Genomic DNA, 20,948 nt, shown 5'->3' with positions numbered 1-20,948 from the left:
TATAAATAATTTCATTTATATATGGCAGCATAAATTCTAATTTAAAGATGTAAGATCATTTAACCAATCCTCTATTTGCAGAAACTTATTTCCAATCTTTTGCTATCACAAAAAAAAATGCAGTGCATAACCATGTATACATGTAAAATGACATGTGATTACACCAGTGGAATGTATGCCTAGAAAAAGAACTGTGGGATCAAAGTACATGTGTATCTGTGATCTTGGTAGATACTGCCAAATTGCTTGCCCCCTGTGGTAGGCAAAATAATGGTCCCTGAAGATGTTCAAATCCTTATCTCTCAGAATCTAGTACTTTACATGGTGAAATGAACTTTACAGATGTGGTTAAATTAAGATGAGGTGATTATCCTGAATTATCCAGGTAGGTCCACTGTAATCTCAAGGGTCCTTGTAAGAAGAAGGCAGGAGGGTAAGAGTCAAAGAAAGACAAAATGTGAGAGTTGAAGGTAGAGAATGGGGCCGTGAGCCAAAGAATGCAAGAAGCCTCTAGAAGCTTTTAGTAAGGAAATGGATTCTCCTCTGGGGCCTCTAGAAGGAATGCAACCCAGATGACACCTTAATTTTAGGACTGCTGACCTTCAGAATTGTAAGAGAATAAATTTGTGGTAATTAGTTATACCACCAATAAGAAACTAGTACACCCTCCTTTAGAGTTTAATAGCTTTTTCACTCCCATAGTCTTGCCAATAGAGTGTGCATCTTTGCCAACTTAATTAGTGAAAAATGCTATCTCAGAGAATTTTCAATCTGAATTTCTTAAATTATATGGAGACTGAGATTATTTTCACGTTTATAAAGCCATTTGTACCATCTTTTCTGTTAACTAATTAGATCTTTGTTCACCTTTTTCTATTGGTTTGATGGCCCTTTCTTAAGAAATATTAATATTAGTTAATATTAATATTCTTGTACAGCAAGCAATGTTCTCAATAACAAGACAAAATAGAAGAAAAAATCATTAAATAGGACGATACTACCTCACTTTTGGATGCTTTTTTCCCCTCTTTTCCTTTGATTGCTTTTATGTAAATCACAGCCTAAAACAACAATTTTTATCAGTCATTTACTGAGTGTGTTGTCTTGTAAAAGTCATTCATCTTTTCTAGGGAACCCCCTTGCACTGTTGGTGGGAATGTAAATGGATACAGCCACTATGGAGAACCGTATGGAGATTCCTTAAAAAACTAAAAATAGAATTACCATATGACCCAGCAATTCCACTGCTGGGCATATACCCAGAGAAAACCATAATTCAAAAAGACAAATGCACCCCAATGTTCATTGCAGCACTATTTACAATAGCCAGGTCATGGAAGCAACCTAAATGCCCATCCACAAACGAATGGATAAAGAAGATGTGGTACACAGATACAGTGGAATATTACTCAGCCATAAAAAGGAATGAAATTGGGTCATTTGTAGAGATGTGGATGGACCTAGAGACTGTCACACAGAGTGAAGTCAGAAAGAGAAAAACAAATATCGTATATAAACACAAATATGTGGAATCTAGAAAAATGGTACAGATGAACTGGTTTGCAAGGCAGAAATAGAGAACAAACATGGACACCAAGGGGGAAAAGGGGGGGTGGTAGAGGTGGTGGGATGAACTGGGAGATTGGGATTGACATGTATACACTAATATGTATCAAATAGATAACTAATAAGAACCTGCTGTATAAAACATAAATAAAATGAAAAAAAAAGTCATTCAGCTTTTCAGATCATGAATAATATATGTGCAAAATGAACACAACTTTAAACTAGGTCCACGGTTCTTAAATGTCTTAGTGGAACTTTGGTTCTTTGAGGAGATAAGCGAGGGACTTTTCAAACAATGACATATTTCCCAAAACAATAAGGTTCCATCAAGATTTCATTTGACTTCAAACAAGATTGTAAACCACTGAACTAGATCACCTCTAAGTGCTTGTTCATCAGTATCTTACTATTTGATGTCTATGGTTATTCACCAATATTTGAAGAACTTCAGGAAGAATTTCCATCATCATTTCTTAAATTTCCCAAATAACTACTCAGTATAATTTTTCTTATAAATAAGCCTATAAATTAAGATTTAGAATCCTAAAATGCTTGGTTTTCACTGAATAGGAACAAAACCAACATTTAAAAAAATAACTGCAGTTAAATTTTTTCCCATTGAGAGCACAGCAAGCAAAGATAATAAAGTATTGCACTGGAATATTTACTGTAGGAGTATCAACTGATGAAAATTGTTACTTGGTTTGCAAATAGATTTTTAAATTTCAGTGAAAATTTACTAAAAATTAAAAATTAGTTTAAAATAATACAAATTATGAATAATTAGTAACAAAACATTACCTCTCAACACTCATGCTTTTCCTCTCTCCATCCCTTGAAATTAAAAAAAAAAGCTTTTATTTGCTTTCTCAAAGAAGACTGAGTTTCTTTTAGTCAACCAAGATGATTTTACATCAGTTACCCTTTAGAGATCTCAATGTTTTAGATTAAAAGTTATACATCATGCAACACAGTGAGTTTTTTAATCTAAAAATAAAACTATCACCAAAGAATGTAGAAAGATATGCTAATATAATTACATGTGTGATGGATCAAGTCTATATCTATCAAAGACAACAAATTTGAAAACAGGATGATATTATAATTTGTTTCTATTAAAAGCCTGAATATAAAAAATCACAACTTACAAAAACCAACAGAAGGTAGTAGCATAATGGCTTGCAGTTATAAGATATAATTAAATTTTAAATAATTTAGTATCAATTATCTAGTTTTTGGCCTAGTACATTAATAATAGCCTATTTATTATTCACTTATACCACTCTATAGAAGCTCAGTCAAAATTTGCCATACAGCAATAGGATGATGGTTGGGAATCTGAACCACCTAGTTTGGTTGGATTCTAGCTGCTCTGGTAGGAGCAGTTAAAACCAAAAAGCTGAAATGACATGTAGATTATTCATTTTCCTAATATTTCACAAACCAATTATGAATCAAGCACTGTTCTAGGCCTTGGACATAACAGTAATGAACAAAACAGACCAAGTGCCTGACTTTAAGAATCTTATATTTTAGGGACTTCCCTGGTGGCACAATGGTTAAGACTCCATGCTCCCAATGCAGGGAGCCTGGGTTCGATCGCTGGTCAGGGAACTAGATCCCACATGCGTGCCACAACTAAGAGTTCACATGTCACAACTAAGGAGCCTGCAAGCCACAACAAAGGCGCCCGCCTGCCACAACTAAGACTCAGTGCAACCAAATAAGTAAATTAAATAAATGTTAAAAAAATAGTTATAAAGAAACTTATATCTTAGTGGAGGGAGACAAATAAACATAGCAGTAAATATGGAACAGGTTAGAAGGGGAGAAGTACTACAGATTAAAAAATAAAGCAAATTAGGGAAACAGAGAATGTTGATAGAAGGGAAGGTAAATTTGCTATTTTATATGGTTAAAAATTACCTATGAATTTTACTTAAAAGCATTACCTGCATCTCTACCACAGGTTAATATGTGCTATATTATATTAAAAACTGTATTGTTTTCAAGCACTATGGAAATAAAAAGAGGATAATTTTTGGATTAAAGAAGAAAGTTTTATTTCTCATCGCCTTCATGTACTGGATTATTTATAGTACTGTGATGTCTTTCTTTTATCTTTCATTATATCCACTCAAGATCAAAGTCAGCTACCTGGACTTGAAAGAATGAGGAGCATGGAGAGATGAGAAAAATAATAGCACATGCCTTGCAATCTCTGTAAGATATAGCAGGTCTAATTGGTTAATCAAACTTATTTTACATGCCTCCTCAGTAATCTTCTTGTTTTCCTTTAGTTTAACTATATGAATATAAAAGAGTTATTTTGAGGGCAGGCTAACAAGATGATAACAAAATCGTAAAAATAGTGCCCAGTGTTAATTTTCATTCTTGTTTCTAGTGCCTTCTTTTCACCCACCCTAAACAGTGTACCCTTCTAGCTCTGGGATCTTTCTTTTTAAGACCTGGATGAAAGAGTGGCAGGGAGGAAACACAGGGCCTCTCCTCTAGCCGTTTCCTCTTCTCTTAGATCTTTGCATGGCTGGCCCCTTCAGGTCTCTGCCTCTGGAGAACCGCTGCCAACCCCATCTCTTACCCCCCAAGTCAACATCTATGCGCCCCCACTCTGCCTTACTTTCTCCATTTGTTTATTTGGTTACTTTTTATTTCCCACACTACTCTGCAAACTCCATGAAGGCAGGACTTTGTCTTGTTTACTGCTATTATCCCCAGTGCCTAGAACAGTGCCTAATGCAAAGTACTCAGTACTGAATGAATGAATCATTTACGAATCTGGAAAAGAGAAGAAATACAGGTAGTTCATGAAGGCTTTCAACGAATCGTTAAGTCTACTTGCTTTAAAGGGTGAGTTCTGCAGTATGAGCCATCTTTCTCACCCCCACAATCTGATCACCAATATTCTTACGTTCTGAACAAAGAACAAAGCAGGTACAGAAAAGAAAGCACCCATCATTCCTCTTATCCCTCTATCCAAATGTTGTAGCCAACAACCTAGGAGTGATTTTTTATTCCTCTTTTCCTTTTCTCTCACATCCAATCTTTTGACTCTATTCAAAAATTATATTCTGAATTGAGCTAGCCTAAAAGAAATTTAAAACATGTTATCCTTGTAGTCTCTATCTCAATGGTGAAAACTGTTATTTCAGCAAATGCTAAAAAAAAGCAGACTAATTATAAATACAGATACCTTGCCAGCTGTGTTGAACCTAGACCCAGGGAAATATGAAGGAAATAATGCCAAGATGTTTCAGAGAAAAGGAGAGAAAGTAATGCCCTCTGTTGGTATAGTTCTGTACAAGTAATAATTCCAAGGGCCTTCAACATTTTCTCTGTAACTTTTCCTATCCCAGAAACCTAGAAAAGAATCAACTTATCATTAATACATTTTGAAATTAAGATAAGAAGTGATATTATAATCTCATCATATATTTTATAACTAATAAAAGGTATAAATAATGTGCCTAGTTTCAAAAGTCACACAAGAGAACGGCTTTAGTACTTTTTGGCTATATTTCCTAAACTAGTGTTCCATGAAAATTAAAAATTTTAAATTTCATGGAATTTTTAAAAAGCATTTAAAAAAGAGTTCTGTGGTCATATAAACTTGGGGAATGGTAGGATAAACAACTTTTTATTCCCTTTTAATTTTTTAAAACTGAAGTATAGTTGACGTACATTATATTAGTTTCAGGTGTACAACACAGTGATTCAACATTTATATACATTATGAATCAATTACCACAATAAGTCTAGTAATCATCTGTCACCATACAAAGTTATTATAATATTACTGACTATAGTCTCTATACTGTACATTACATCCCATGACTTTTTTTTTATAACTCCAAGTTTGTACCTCTTAATCTTCTTTACCTATTTTGCCCAACTCCCCACCCCCTCCCCTCTGGAAACCACCAGTTTGTTCTCTGTAACAATCAGTCTGTTTCTAGGATAAACAAACTTTAAATGAACTTTTTTACTGTAAGAGTTATGAATCTTCAATAAATTAATATCTCTTGTGACCCACCAAGGGTGGTACATTCCAAAGTTCTTTGACCCCAGAACGTTTTTTAACAGAACACCCATTCATACCTTAAAAATACATTGGAAAACACTGCTTTATAGCTATATCTTATATATACTAAGCTATTCAGTAGTCATTATACATTATATATCTTGATATAGACTTTCTTCTGAGTGTTGAAAATGTTTATTTAGATTCACTAATATACATTATGCTGAGTCAGGAAAGCAAGCCCTAGAACATCAAATAGTGTATAGTACAATTATTATTTTTTAAAAAGCATATATATACAGAATAATCTAGAAGCTGTAAAAAATAATAAAATATACCCTTTCTATAATCCCTGAGGAATCATTTTACCATTTTAAAGATGGTAAAGTATTTGGGTTTTTTTTTTCTGGTCAAAAACAATTAAAATTCTAAATCTTTTCAACAAACTTTTCAACAGACAAGCTTCCTAAACCTCACTTTTAGGATTTCATAGAAAGATTTCTTCAAGTCCTAATTAAATCATCCATTATCATTCTTGCTTGTTAGCTATCATTTTAAAAAGTTTCTGAAAGAATGATTACTATCATCCTAAATAGTATTTCTTCAGAACACCGAGTATATATATAGATGACAAATTTTGCATAAAATTTCACCTTTCTAATGGGTAAGTCCTTGATGAAGTCCATCACAGCTTGTCTATTAGGGAGAATTTGGTATTGTCCATTTGGTTTATTCTTATCACTGCATACTTTCGCTAACATTGTATTTGGTGCAATGCCTTAAAAGAAGAACACTCTGATGACTCAAAGAACATGATATGTATGATTTTAAAATATGTGATAACAACACAGAAAAAAAATTAAATGCAAAAATCTGAAATGTGGAATGCTACTTTAAAAATAACATTTGATTACTATCTATTTCCCCAGGGCTTGCTATGGTTTTAGGAAAAGGAATTGTATTAGTTATTGTGGCAGCAGAAATGAGGAATATTTAAATCTCCATGGTATTTTAAAGTCTAAGAGTAATTTCTGAGTTTAAGTGATATTATTAGTTTACTTACTGTATTTAGTAGGAATATAGGGCTGTCTTACAGAAAAGATGGAGAATATAATTTAGGATGGATGTTTACTCTTTGAAAAGGTCTTCTGTATAGATTATCCACATAAAGAAAAAAAAAAATCAAAGATTCTGTTTCCAGTATATTTAAAACAATGATAATGAAATGCATGTATCCTTTTTATGCTACTCACAAAGCAAATTACCCCTTTTCAGAGAGGTGTTTTATAATTTCTAGGTGTCTTAATGATTAAGATAACTTGAAATAGGCATATTCAACTATGATCATCAAATAGTTCAATTTTTATACACATTTTTCTAAAATTTATTACTTATTCTCATGCTTTGGCATAGGAAGAAAAGACTAACCCAATCATAATATGGCTTTCTTAAGATAATCTAGAGTCCTCCTGAATATCAGTTTCTATGCTAAGACACAGTGATACCCTCATGAGTTATTGGCATATGTAAAGCTCTTTTTCCCTTCACCAGATGATCCTAGATTGCTATGTTGCTAGTTGGTGTTTTTTCCTGTCTCATCCATATTTTGTGTGGACATCTGTGGTCTCTCTTGCACTGTAAGTCTTCAAAGGGAAAACAAAGTATTATGTCCAAAACCAATTAAAATATATTTTGTGTTTCAAAAAAGATAGCTACATGAGATTTATGATAGGTTTTTGCTTTGGACACATGGGTTTTTGTGCTTAATTCCAATTTACCTATAGGTTCACAGTATTCTGAATAGGTATATTGTCAGAAGTTAATAAAAAAAACAGCTAAGTAAAATGTTATTCTACACTTTATAGTGAGAAACTACTAATATTACACTATGTTAGCTAGTCTGAAAATTATAACTATTGGAACCATCAATATCCTTTTAAGTACCTGCACTGGCTGTCAGTGTAGTTTTTTGCTCGATTCTGAAACGCATTTCCTTTACCACTTCCTCAGCTGATGTTCCAAAAACAATTGAGTTTTGGAGTATTTGAAGATTATTCAGTTCTTCAAAGTTCACTTGGAAAGGATTTCCTGGGGACTGCAAATCAGGAGGACTATCTTCAAAAAGTAGAGGAGAGATGGATCGTTCTTGCTCACGCAGTTTATTAACTTCCTTTCCTGGTTTATCTAAATTATAAACAGCAACAGTAATTCATCTTCATTTTAAAAAGTACATACTTCATAAATTAGGTTTTCCTACAGTCTTTCTAAAGACACAACAAATCTAGTTTAGTTTGCTTTCTAAGAACCAAGGTCAGAAACGTTAGCATTTATATTTTTAACTGTTTACCAAAGAAAACACTGATTCTAAGTTTTTCTTAAAAGGAATATTATCCATTTCCATTGTATACATTTTAAAACGAAATATCTTATGTAAATCTCACTAATTTTTGTACTGAAATTAATTGAAACCCAGAATTGGAATTAGATTCACAGTACTTTTTTCTCAAAAAGATGAAAGGTTTTTTTCCTTTACTCATCTCTAGAGGAAAAAAAGAACCTTCTTAAATTAGAATTTAGGAATAAGGAAAAAGGTGTTAAGCAACACAGAGCAATTATGCCTGAAAGATAAATTTGCTTTTGGAGGGGGAAAAAAGCCTAAAAAATTTTTTCATTCAAGGAAGAACTTTTCAAATGTTAAATAATCTGAATTTTCTTCTCTCAAATGCTGATTTTAATTTTGACTTGTTTGTTTATAAAGTATCACTTTTACTAAGAGCACATCTGAAATCAATAGCAATTACTTCTGGAAGTCATATTTCTTTAAATATATAAATTCTTAAGGTCTAATCAGATTAACCATGGTCCAAGTTTAAGAGCGAGAAGCCTTCGTTATTATCAAAAGGCAGTAAACTAATATTAATATTAAAAAGTAAAGTAAAAAAACTAATCTGGTTATTATCTCATTTTAGTTGCATTTTTCATAAATGAACTGTGAAATACACTTACATCTATACAGATACTAAAAATGTCCTTATGAACAAATCCATTGAAGACTTTACTTTCCGGGCTTAATGGAGGAGAAATCAGTTGAAGTGTAAAATTGATAAAAACTAAGATTAACAACAGAGCTTTCTCATCCATTTCATAATTTTATTACATATAAATGTTTTCCAAATTAAGGTAAATACAGATGCAAAAATTAAATTTCTAGTTTCAAGACACATATACTTAAAAAATGAAGATGGCCTTTTCAAGAGATTTTATAAAGATAATATAAATAAAATGACAGACACCTAATTAGTTTCAAATTTTTAAGTATGCAATATGAATTAAGTTACAGACAGGTATTTTCCAAACCTGAATTCCCAGGCCATATACAAAACAAGCCTTATTTTCAAACTTACACTAGCTGTTATTTATGTACTTTAGTTCCTTTCATTTTCCATTATCTGGTTTTAAAATGCAGAGCAATTCAGGGGGATTAAGACTAAGGCACAGCTGAAATGGTATTTACCTGGACCCTCTTGTTCCCAACTAGATGTGTGAAAGTCAAGGTAAAGAGCTACGGAAAACCTGCAGGCCACGTAAGGCACGTTCACAACCTCCTTCGGCAGTTCCTTATGCCGTGTTTTGTACCTCATGCTTCTATCACACTGCCCTCAGGGGAGCCACTGATCGCAGGACACTACAGCAGAAAGCAAAGCATGCTGTTTTCAGGCTCATTGTTTAGAGCCGCTGCTGAATGGTGTAGTTATCGTTTCAATCTGTCTACTTCTCTGCGAGGCCTGGCTATGCAACCAACCGCTGAAGTGGTTTCTTATTTGCTTTCTGAAAGAAATATCTTTATAAGCCTCATAACTGAGGTGATCAGCATATAAAAGTAAGGTTTCTTATAATTTGAAACAGTAGGATTAAGATCCCATCTGGATGGCAAGTGCTAAAAAGTATACAGTACAGTATTTTAGTTTTTTACGTTGCCTGGCACCATCTAGATTTATGAGAGAATAAACATAAAATAATAATTATTATTATTTTATTTCTTTACAGACTGTGCCTTTTAGAAAAGGGGCAAACAGCAGAAAAATCCCTTGGACTTTAGAGGAAGGTATATCAACCACCTGCCACGACTCCAACTCACTGTTGACAGCTTCTCTGGGCATAATGTGAAATCAGACATGCCTGAAAGTCCAGCCGACAGGGACTTATATATGAAAAAAAAAAAGTTAAACTATTTAAATTGCTTAAGAATATGAAATACATGAAGAGGAAAGTACATAAATAAATGTTAAAAGCAACGATATTAAAAATTCACATCCTCATAATAAGTGTGGACATATAGTAAATGAAAAGAACATTAGTAGAGAATGAAAACATTTACCTTAGTCCCAATATAATTTTTTTATAACATATTGTGAAAGTAGTTATTATAGGACACCCTCAGGGGATGCTTTGACATAACTATTTAATGGCTCCCCTCCTTTCTCCTGTGAAAAGTAAGGAACTAACAAAATAAGATTTTAAGCAAAGTGACATTAGACTTTTTTTTTTTTTTTTGCGGTACGCGGGCCTCTCACTGTTGCGGAGTACAGGCTCCGGACGCGCAGGCTCAGCCGCTCTGCGGCATGCGGGATCCTCCCAGACCGGGGCACGAACCCGTGTCCCCTGCACCGGCAGGCAGACTCTCAACCACTGTGCCACCAGGGAAGCCCGACATTAGACTTTGTGTGTCACTCCCTCAAACAATAAAGTTATACTAAGAGCAAAAAACCTTTTGCTCCAAGCCTCTGTGTCCAGAAGTTATGTTTGTTTATTGTTTAATGTTTCTCTTAAAGAGAGAGACCTACGCCATTAGAGCTCTAAGTAAGGTAATAAAATTATGATTCAATGTCCATACTAAATTTGCTCCAAAGATGTGAGCCCCAAACAATGGTAAAGTTAGAATTTTATGGCATTGAGGATCTACCATTTTTGCTTCAGGGAAAGTTACAAAGAGCTTCCCCACCACAGCTTGTCCCCTCTGAAGCACTTAATGAGTTGTACACATAAAACATGGCTATGGGTTTTGAGCAAACCCTCTATTTCTACCTTTTCATCCAGGTGAACTTTGCTCAGGGGTCCAGGGCAGTGCTGGCATTTGAAGTAATCACACCTCTGACAGAGGACTGAAAACAGTACATGTATTATCTGCATGATTTTTGGCATTGTTTTGGGTAGGTAATAAGGGGCTCATTTGAAAAAAACCTTGGGGTCATAAACTTGTTTCATTATATATAAAAAGAATCAAAATAAGATCTAAGGCCAAGAAGGGAGTTGGGGAGTCATTAATTTCGGCAAGGTTAAGAACAGCAATCACTGTATAAACAGATTATAGAAAATTTGGGAAATAAAGAAAAAAAACCCATCCAATATTTTGATATGTTCGAGGCTAATTAAAAAAGAATCTATTTTCTATTAACAGCTACATAAAAAGGCCACTATAAACAAAGAACCTCCTCAGATTCAAGGCAATCCAACCCCTGGTTAGTTGTATCTTACGGAAAAAACTGCTATGAAATTACTTTGTTTAGGGACTCCGCACACTCTTAAAGTCTCGAGATTTAACAATCTCATTTGATTTAAAAGTGGCATTCCACATATTTATCTCAGAAAACCCACTTGGTTGTGCCGTGCAGCTTGTGGGATCTTAGTTCCCCAACCAGGGATCAAGTCCGTGCCCCCTGCAGTGGAAAGTGTGGAGTCCTAACCACTGGACCACCAGGGAATTCCCTGATTTTTAATTTTTAATACTTTTTCATAATAAAGCTATATTTAGTCCTGCACCTATGCATCCTAATGAGTTAACTGGTTAATTCAAAGGATTTTTTGTTTGTTTTTAGTCTGAGTATTCTAATAAATTGCTTACCATTTTCTAGAGAGTTCCCTGTTTTGATGAAATACTTCCTTTTGTCCTCAGGCCAATTTTGTCTTTCCTCTAAATGCTTTGTTATATTCACGTAGGCTTCATCAAGACTCATGGCCATAAAATTGGGATCATAATCAGCAAGTATTTCCTTAACCTTCAAAAGGAACAAAATGGTTTAATTTTGCTGCCAAAGTAAAACGTGCCACATACAGCTGATAAGAAACATTAATAGTCTTACTTTGCAACTATAGTAAGGATTCTATAATCAATAGCTCATGGATTTAGAGAATAAATAATTTACTGCTAGGGCAAGTTTGTCCAAATTCTCTTTTGTATTAAAGTAGATCACAAAGGCAGAAGACCATGAAATAGCTTCATTTGATTTAGTCTCTATTTAGCCACCTATATCTATATATAATAAGTGATTCAAATAAACAACGACCTCATTCTGATAGGCCCAGAAAACATGGTTAAGCAACATAATTTTAGGTGGCAAGTCAAAAGCAGAAGTGGGAACAATAGGATCCTGCTCTCCCATACCTTTTACTATTGTTTTTGTTCTTCTTTTTCTTAGGTAAGAAGTGGATTTATTTATTTAGTTAGTTATTTTTAAATTTTATTTACTTATTTATTTATTTTTGGACCGCGTTGGGTCTTCATTGCTGGGCGCGGGCTTTCTCCAGTCGTGGTGAGCGGGGGCACTCTTCGTTGTGGTGTGCAGGCTTCTCATTGCGGTGGCTTCTCTTGTTGCAGAGCACGGGCTCTAGGCTTGCAGGCTTCAGTAGCTGTGGCGCATGGGCTCAGCAGTTGTGGCTCGTGGGCTCTAGAGCACAGGCTCAGTAGTTGTGGTGCACGGGCTTAGTTGCTCCGCAGCATGTGGAATTGAACCCATGTCCCCTGCACTGGCAGGCAGATTCTTAACCACTGCGCCACTAGGGAAGTCCCCAAGTCAACTTGTTTAGAGAGAGACACACTCCACAGCCAGAGCGCGGGCCATTTCAGAAGGTGAGAGCGGCCTTGGGAGAAACACACTCCACAGACAGAGTGTGGGTCATTTCAGAAGGTGAGAAAGGCCCGTTTTTGTTCATTTTAAAAAGGAATAATCTTACATGAAGGTATTATGTTGCTTTAGAAAGTAGTTCTACTCCAATTAATTATAAAATGTCCATAAAACTTCACTCAGTACACACACTAATGCATGTATCCATTCAGAAAACAAAAATCAGGATTTAGAATGGAAAAGATGACAAAATCTGTAGTGTAAGTCTGTGTCTATATTAAATGATGGGGAAAAGTCTGGAGTTGCATCTTGGGATAAAAGAAATATGTAAAGAGATCAGAATCTCTGCATGATTCCAGAAATGCCTTTTATATAAGATAGTTTTATTATATGAAAGTTTTTTTTAACCACTTAAGTATTAGCTGAAGTTAGAGGAACTGGTTGCCAAAATAATATGTATATTAGAAAAACATACTTGCTGAATTATGTTATGTTTCACCTAGTGTTTAAAAGCTGTCTGCCTTATCATGAGAAAATTTTTTTTGATGCCTTATAAAAAGAAAGCATTTTAGCTTAATATAATTATGAACAGCTGAGTCAAGGGTAATTTTAGAAAATGGTGGCATAAAACTTGGCCAAGCTTTACTCAGAGAGTACCTTAATTAGCTTTGTTCTTGTAGAAGAAACCAATTCTACAATGTGCTCAAATGGAATCTTTCTAGTGAAAATGAAACTCTGGAATGTCTGTAGTTGGCAGCCAACTAAGATTACTCTGAATGAGAAGTACTCTCTGGAGACAATGAACACTCACTAACTTCCTTTACACAGGATACTGCTTTAAGAACAAAAATAGACTCCAGTAAAAATCAAGCACTTAGGCTTGGAGAGCAGTTAAAGCTATTCCATTCTTTTTGGATAAAACGAAAATGCCTTTTTCTTACACGTTTAAACCAAGCCATAAATATTAATGCATTTATAATCAGTGAATTTGCACTGTAGTTCATTTACAGATAAGAATCCATTTGTCATCTGCAAATAAACTAGTTAGATCCTGATTGAATTTGAAGAAAGATTTCTCCATCTTATGTAAATAACTAAAGAGAACTAAAAGCAATTTAGTTCTCATTGTCATACTGTCAGAAGTTTTACTGAGTTAAAGTAGAAGTTAAAAAAACTCTTACAAAGTCTTTGGAGGATTTTCAAACTTATTAAAAGCTCATAATATGATATACAGAATGCCAACAAACACATGAAAGAATGCTCAACATCATTAATCATTAGAGAAATGCAAATCAAAACTACAATGAGATATCATCTCACACCAGTCAGAATGGCCATCATCAAAAAATCTATAAATAATAAATGCTGGAGAGGGTGTGGAGAAAAGGGGACACTCTTGCACTGCTGGTGGGAATGTGAATTGGTTCAGCCACTATGGAGAACAGTATGGAGGTTCCTTAAAAAACTACAAATAGAATTACCATATGACCCAGCAATCCCACTACTGGGCATATACCCTGAGAAAACCAAAATTCAAAGAGTCATGTACCAAAATGTTCACTGCAGCTCTATTTACAATAGCCCGGAGATGGAAACAACCTAAGCGCCCATCATCGGATGAATGGATAAAGAAGATGTGGCACATATACACAATGGAATATTACTCAGCCTTAAAAAGAAATGAAATTGAGCTATTTGTAATGAGATGGATAGACCTAGAGTCTGTCATACAGAGTGAAGTACGTCAGAAAGAAAAAGACAAATACCGTATGCTAACACATATATATGGAATTTAAGGGAAAAAAAATGTCATGAAGAACCTAGGGGTAAGACAGGAATAAAGACGCAGACCTACTGGAGAACGGACTTGAGGATATGGGGAGGGGGAAGGGTGAGTTTTGACAGGGCAAGAGAGAGTCATGGACATATACACACTAACAAACGTAGTAAGGTAGATAGCTGGGGGGAAGCAGCCGCAAGGCACAGGGATATTTGCTCGGTGCTTTGTGACAGCCTGGAGGGGTGGGATGGGGAGAGTGGGAAGGAGGGAGACGCAAGAGGGAAGACATATGGGAACATATGTATATGTATAGCTGATTCACTTTGTTATAAAGCAGAAACTAACACACCATTGTAAAGCAATTATACCCCAATAAAGATGTTTTAAAAAAAAAAGCTCATAATATTTATGGTTGGCATTTTATCTCTACTTAAGAATACAGTAAAACAGATAAGCAGTAACCTGTGTGAACCTGCTTCCCCTTCCCCACCACCTCTGCAGATGTAGGCACAAAAGCACTTGCTCTCACAGGCTGTTTTTCAAAGAATTTTTTAAAACTTAAAAAAAACTGGGGGTGGAGTATCATTTTGATTTGGGGGAGGTTTCACTGCTAGGGGAAATGTGGAATACAAACAAGAAGAGCGAATCTAAAGACAATTTACGAGACTAAATGGTAATAAGTGGGAGGCCAGAGTTTTTAAGTGTTTCAATCCAGACGGTAGGCTTTAACGCACTGCATTTTGCCACAGTAGTCTAAAAATGTTTGAGGTCATATACTAAAATTTCAATTTATGACTGAAGTTTTAGCAGTGCCATGATAGTCCAGCTGTTACCACAATTAGAGAAAAGGGCAGTTTTTCATATATGACAGTTTAGGCAATTTTAGTGAATCATCAAATCTTTATTTTTCAGAGAACCTTTTCAAAGCAATAGATTATTCCCCTTTTTCTTTGATTACACCCTCTGGATCTTAAATGCTCATAAGCACCTGCCCTAGATTATGGGGCAAGGAGAGAAGCTAATCAAAATAAGTTAATTTTGTTACTGTTTAAAAACACTGATAAAAAATTTATTCAGAAAAGAGCTTGGAATTAATGACTTGGAATTAATTCTGTAGGTTATAAATAGAAGGTGATTCTAGAAGAAAATGTACATTGCACATTAACAGAAAAATAGCTAAAGTTAATTTAGGTTATAATTAAGGCAATTCAGAGTTTTCTGGGGAGATAAGAGTTTTCTATGCAGACAGAAAAACACATGGAAAAGCAAAGAACTGGGAAATAGAAGAGTGTATTCTGGACACACATGCAGCTCAGTATTTGACATATAAGCTGAGGAAGTGGTAGAAGGGAGACTTAAAGGGATAAGCTAAGGCGAAATTCTGATGTGCTACAGTATTTGGACTTGACTCTGTAGATGATAGGAAATCAGCAGAAGGCTATAAGTAGGGGTGAGACATCAGACTTACCTCTCTACTCACAGCTCGGTATTTGTCAAAGTTTGGTGGCACTATAATAAGTTGTGGGCAGAGTCTTTTTGCAATGAATCCTGGCATGGCTGCACGAACACCAAATCTCCTTGCGTGGTAATTCGAAGTAGACTGAAAGAAAATGGACCACGTGGGGAAAATATTCAAACCTAAATGGACATATTGATCCATGCTTTCAAAAGAAACATTACTGATGTGCATTTTCAATTCAAGGACATTTCTTTTATAGGCCATTGTCTCAAATCAAGCTTTGATTTTATCCTGTTATGGTATAACACCATGACCCTCTCCCATTGCTGTACCATATTTATAACGTGACGTGAGGTAATAAGCAAGACTGTGCTAATAAAAAGGTTCTCTTACATTTCCAGTAACTAAACTTCATTGGATTTAATGCATACCTGTAATATAGTATATATAAAAGTTTAGATGATAGTGGGTGATGTTACATTAAAGTAATAATATAGTAGTAGTCAAGTAATAGTTATAAAGCAATATAGTACAAATAGTATAGAAGTTACAAAAAGTAATAGTATGCAAAGTAATGGTATAGTATAATAGTATGGATTTGGAATTTTGTAAATTTTTGATCTAGAAAAAAACAAAACAAAGTTCTAATATATGGTCAGTTAAATCAAGTCTCAAACATGAAGTGATTAAAGCATAAAAGAACTTTAAAAATTAAGCTTTATTTCTTAATGCTTGAATATCTTTTTTGGTGAAAACATTTTGACTACGAGATGGTACTAAACAATTATGAGAGTGTTGCAGCAAAAATAGAAATGAGACTTTTGTTTTCTGATAAACAAGGAAAATAAGGAAACAATGAATAGGCTGGGGAAACAACATAAACAGTACTGAAAGAGTTAAGCAATCTTGGTTATTCTTTTTTTTTTTTTTTTGCGGTACGCGGGCCTCTCACTGTTGTGGCCTCTCCCATTGCGGAGCACAGGCTCCGGACGCGCAGGCTCAGCGGCCATAGCCGCTCCGCGGGATGCGGGATCTTCCCGGACCGGGGCACGACCCCGTGTCCCCTGCATCGGCAGGCGGACTCTCAACCACTGCGCCACCGGGGAAGCCCAATCTTGGTTATTCTTTAGCTGTTACTACTAACAAACACTTGTAGCTAGACTTGTCCTTCACAAAGCTGATTACTCTCTGACTCCATACAAATTACCCTTTGCACCTGGCACTTCTTCTCCCCCTACACTCCCTTGTAGCACTCTTCATTTCAGAAAGAAGGTCACGGGCCGATGATCACTGTCACCAGACCCAGTTGCTGAGCCTCCTGATGCCAGCTTTGGCCATGAATTTGCAGAAGGAAAGAAATGCAAGACCTTCATTACTCTGAGCCTTATCACCTACCCTAGACCACGAGCCCCAGGCTATACAAACTTCCCCTATTACCCAGGGAAGGGGCACAGCTCTTGAGGTGCTACCCTGCTGTTACCCGCTTTGCCTGGCAAAAGGAATAAAGCTACTCTTTTCTACTTCCTCCAAACCCTGTCTCCGTATTTTTTATTCGGCATTGGTGGACAGGGAGCCAAAATTTTGTCATCGGGAGTAAAAAGAACATTACTTATTAAATCCTGTTGATGAAGATACCTGACAACAATCCAGATTAATGTGGCAGGCCATAGTACCATTTAAAAAAAACTAATCACAAATGGAATCTTTGGAATCTCAACTGAAAATTCAAAGAAAGCAAACAAAATCTACCAAATGAAAGCATTATTTCAGAATGATAATATAAATTTGCCATTAATGGTTTTCAAATGGTGTTTAAGAAATCTTGATAGTATTCAAAACTATGCTAATCCTTGGTCAATATTCTGGACTAGAAAGTGCAGACAGCACTTGAAGGACAAACCAATGCTTTAAATATAAATAAATCTAATGGAACTGATATAAAAGCTAGATCTACAGTAGAGTACAAACACAACTTTAGATGTCACTTCCTTTAACTTTTAGGTTTGTGGGGGATTATGAATCACAGCCACAACCTTTTACAGTTCCTCCTGTCAAAAGGTGGGTTCTGGTTCCTCATACCAAGAGACTTGGTTGTGACTTGTTTTGACCAAAAGTGACATTATGCGAGTCCTGAAACCTAGGCATTAAAAAGTCTGCAGCTTCTGGAGAGATTGGTTCAAGATGGTGGAGTAGAAGGACGTGCGCTCACTCCTTATTGCAAGAGCACTGGAATCACAACTAACTGCTGAACAACCATCAACAGGAAGACACTGGAACTCACCAAAAAAGGTACCCCACATCCAAAGACAAAGGAGAAGCTGCAATGAGACAGTAGGAGGGGCACAATTACAATAAAATCAAATCCCATAACCGCTGGGTGGGTGACTCACAAACTGGAGAACAATTATACCACAGAAGTCCACCCACTGGAGCGAAGCTTCTGAGCCCCACATCAGGCTTCGCAACTGCGGGGGGGGGGGGGGGCCAGCAACAGAAGGAGGAATTCGAAGGCTATCGGGATTTGACTGCAGTACTTCTACAGGACCAGGGGAAACAGAGACTCCACTCTTGGAGGGTACACACTAAGTAGTGTGTGCATCAGGACGCAGGGGGAAAGAGCAGTGACCCCACAGGAGACTGAACCAGAACTACCTGCTAGTGTTGGAGGGTCTCCTGCAGAGGCAGGGGGTGGCTGTGGCTCACTGTGGGGACAAGGGCACTGGCAGAAGAAGTTCTGGGAAGTACTCCTTGGCGTGAGCCCTCCCAGAGTCCGCCATTAGCCCCACCAAAGAGCCTGTAGGCTCCAGTCCTGGGTCGCCTCAGGCCAAACAAATTACAGAATCGTGAGCATAAATGGGTGTCCAGTAAGTACTGAAGGGGTTCATATACATAATTTCACATAAATATATGGTGATATATATTCTTAATAAAATTAAATATATTTTTTTCAAATATTAGTTGATGATTTGTAGGAGAGGAGAGTATCCTTTCCTACAAACACTACTTTGGAACCAGGATTGTTAGTTGCCTGCATACTTGTGGGAGCAGAGATAATGAACAGATTACAGTTTTATAATAAAATAACTCGGGAATCAGGTTAATAGTTATCTAAGGCATTGAAAGGAGTAGAACAGGAAAGAACCTTCCTTATTTCTTTTGTATTTTTTTAATACTAAAACCCATATACTCCAGTTGCTGTTTCTAATTCCCAACACATCTTTAGCTACACACAGCTATCCTGGTCACCTTTACCTTCTACGGTGAGGGTGGCAATAGGAAAAGCAACATAGTCACAGAAGTGCAAAGGTTTCAATTCATGGAAAAAACCACATAATTACAGTACTTACATTAATGAAACATTTTACTCCAAAACTGGTGTTGGCAAACTTTTTCTGTAAAGGTTCAAATACTTTAGGCTTTGCAGATCATATGGCCTCTGTTGCAATTACTAAACTCTGCTCTTTTAATGAAACAATAATAAATGAACGGGTGTGACAGTATTCCAATAAAATTTTTAAAATTTTTATTGGAGTATAGTTGATTTATAATGTTGTGTTCAATAAAATTTTATTTACAAAGTAAGGCAGCAGGCTGGATTTGGCCTGTAGGCCATTGTTTGCAAACCTCTGCTTTAGAATAACATTTCCTTTTCTTTCTTTTTCAGTTCTCTTTAACTAGAACAGTTACTTAAGAAAAATATAATTTGCAACAGAAAGATACAATGCCACTCTACCATTTACCAGGTTTGTAACTTTGGGGACATTATTAAACCCCTCTCTGAGTTTGTTTTCTTATCTGTCAAATGGAAATAAAAATTTGTACCTCAAGTGATGTTGAAAGGATTCAGTAATTGAACACATATAAATAGTCTGATAGAACTGGTGGAACTCAATAGTCTTTCCCCTTCGTGAACCAGTAAGGATTACTTGAATATGAATATGTCATGAACTTCCTATTCGTCTTTGATCTTTATCTACTTACCAACATACTCACTGATCCTACAGCAATGGGTTTATCCTTCAGTTCTGGATTGTCCCTCATTTCTACAGCTGCATAGAAAGCATCCATGTCAATGTGTACTATGGTATTGCTCAGATCCCGGCTGTGTTCCAATTCCATTGCAAATCTGTCAACCTTAATTTTTAAAAAGTTAACATACTTTAGACAACACAATATTGAAATACCACTAATCATAACACTAATCTTTTTTTTTTTTTTTGGCCAAGTGACTTGTGGGATCTTAGTTCCCCAACCAGGGATCGAACCTGGCCCCATGGCAGTGAAAGAACCAAGTGCTAACTACTGGACCGCCAGGGAATTCCCAACACTAATCTTACTTTTAGTAGGTGTCAATTTGTCTGTCTGTCCATCCATCCATCTGGCTACCCACTCACCCACCCATCCCCACACCTATCTATGTATATTCGATTATTGTTTATTAAGGCTTTTATTTTCATGAACATAGGCAGTCTGTTCTCAAATATCATTCCCTACTAACTCTTTCATTTTTCAATACCTACAAGTACATAACAGGTACTTAATAAATATTTACTGAATGAATAAAGCATTCCAACTGTTTATGTATCAAATGATTCTACTGCTTTATAAATTTGGAAAACAACTTACTGTAACTAAAAGCTTCAGTTTAGGTAAAATAAACAACAACTCCCACCTGACCCATAATATTAACATCTTAAAATATTAACAAAGGAAATGTACAATAAAAGATTATACTTCTTTGGCATATGATGTTTATGCTGAATACTACTGTACAATCGATCATCCTAAGGCATACTGTAAACATTTCCTCTGTAGAATTGCTTTTATAAGGCTAAAATTTGATAACTGTTAGTCTATTCAAATCAAAATTGAAAATTTAATCTGTAATTTATCCTTTCATGAAATTTCAACATATATAAATATAGCAAATATAACAGTGAAGAATCTTTAAGGAATTTTTTTTACAGAAAATTTTACAGAAATTTTTTTTACAGGAATTTTCTTTACAGAAAAAGAGTTGGATTGATAAGAAAGAAGAAAGAGAAATGAAAGAAATAACCAAAGTAGGGCAGTAAGAAAAGGGTTTATGTAGCAGACATGCCCATTCCCAAGTGTTCTTTTTTTGTGGCCTCTACTACACAGGCTGAAAAAGTTAAATACACAGTTTTCTAGCTTCCCCTGCAGCTGGGGGTGGCTGTGTGA

General features: G+C 35.6%; 1 protein-coding gene across 1 annotated transcript in view; it reads right to left on the bottom strand.

The window, feature by feature from the left end:
- POLK (DNA polymerase kappa) overlaps positions 1-20,948 on the bottom strand; it is a 43,930-nt gene that overhangs the window by 8,566 nt on the left and 14,416 nt on the right. The window contains exons 3-9 of the mRNA XM_065873364.1: positions 19,728-19,880; positions 15,756-15,887; positions 11,508-11,661; positions 7,550-7,789; positions 6,259-6,383; positions 4,778-4,944; positions 2,368-2,400 (exon numbers count right to left, since the gene is read on the bottom strand). Of these exons, the coding sequence (XP_065729436.1) occupies positions 2,368-2,400; positions 4,778-4,944; positions 6,259-6,383; positions 7,550-7,789; positions 11,508-11,661; positions 15,756-15,887; positions 19,728-19,880 (1,004 nt within the window). The remainder of the gene's footprint in view (positions 1-2,367; positions 2,401-4,777; positions 4,945-6,258; positions 6,384-7,549; positions 7,790-11,507; positions 11,662-15,755; positions 15,888-19,727; positions 19,881-20,948) is intronic.

The sequence above is a fragment of the Phocoena phocoena genome, chromosome 3 (genome assembly GCF_963924675.1).
Source record: "Phocoena phocoena chromosome 3, mPhoPho1.1, whole genome shotgun sequence".
NCBI classification, from domain to species: Eukaryota; Metazoa; Chordata; class Mammalia; order Artiodactyla; family Phocoenidae; genus Phocoena; species Phocoena phocoena.
Note: the sequence above shows the minus strand (reverse complement) of the source record. Positions and strands in the feature narration are given on the sequence as shown.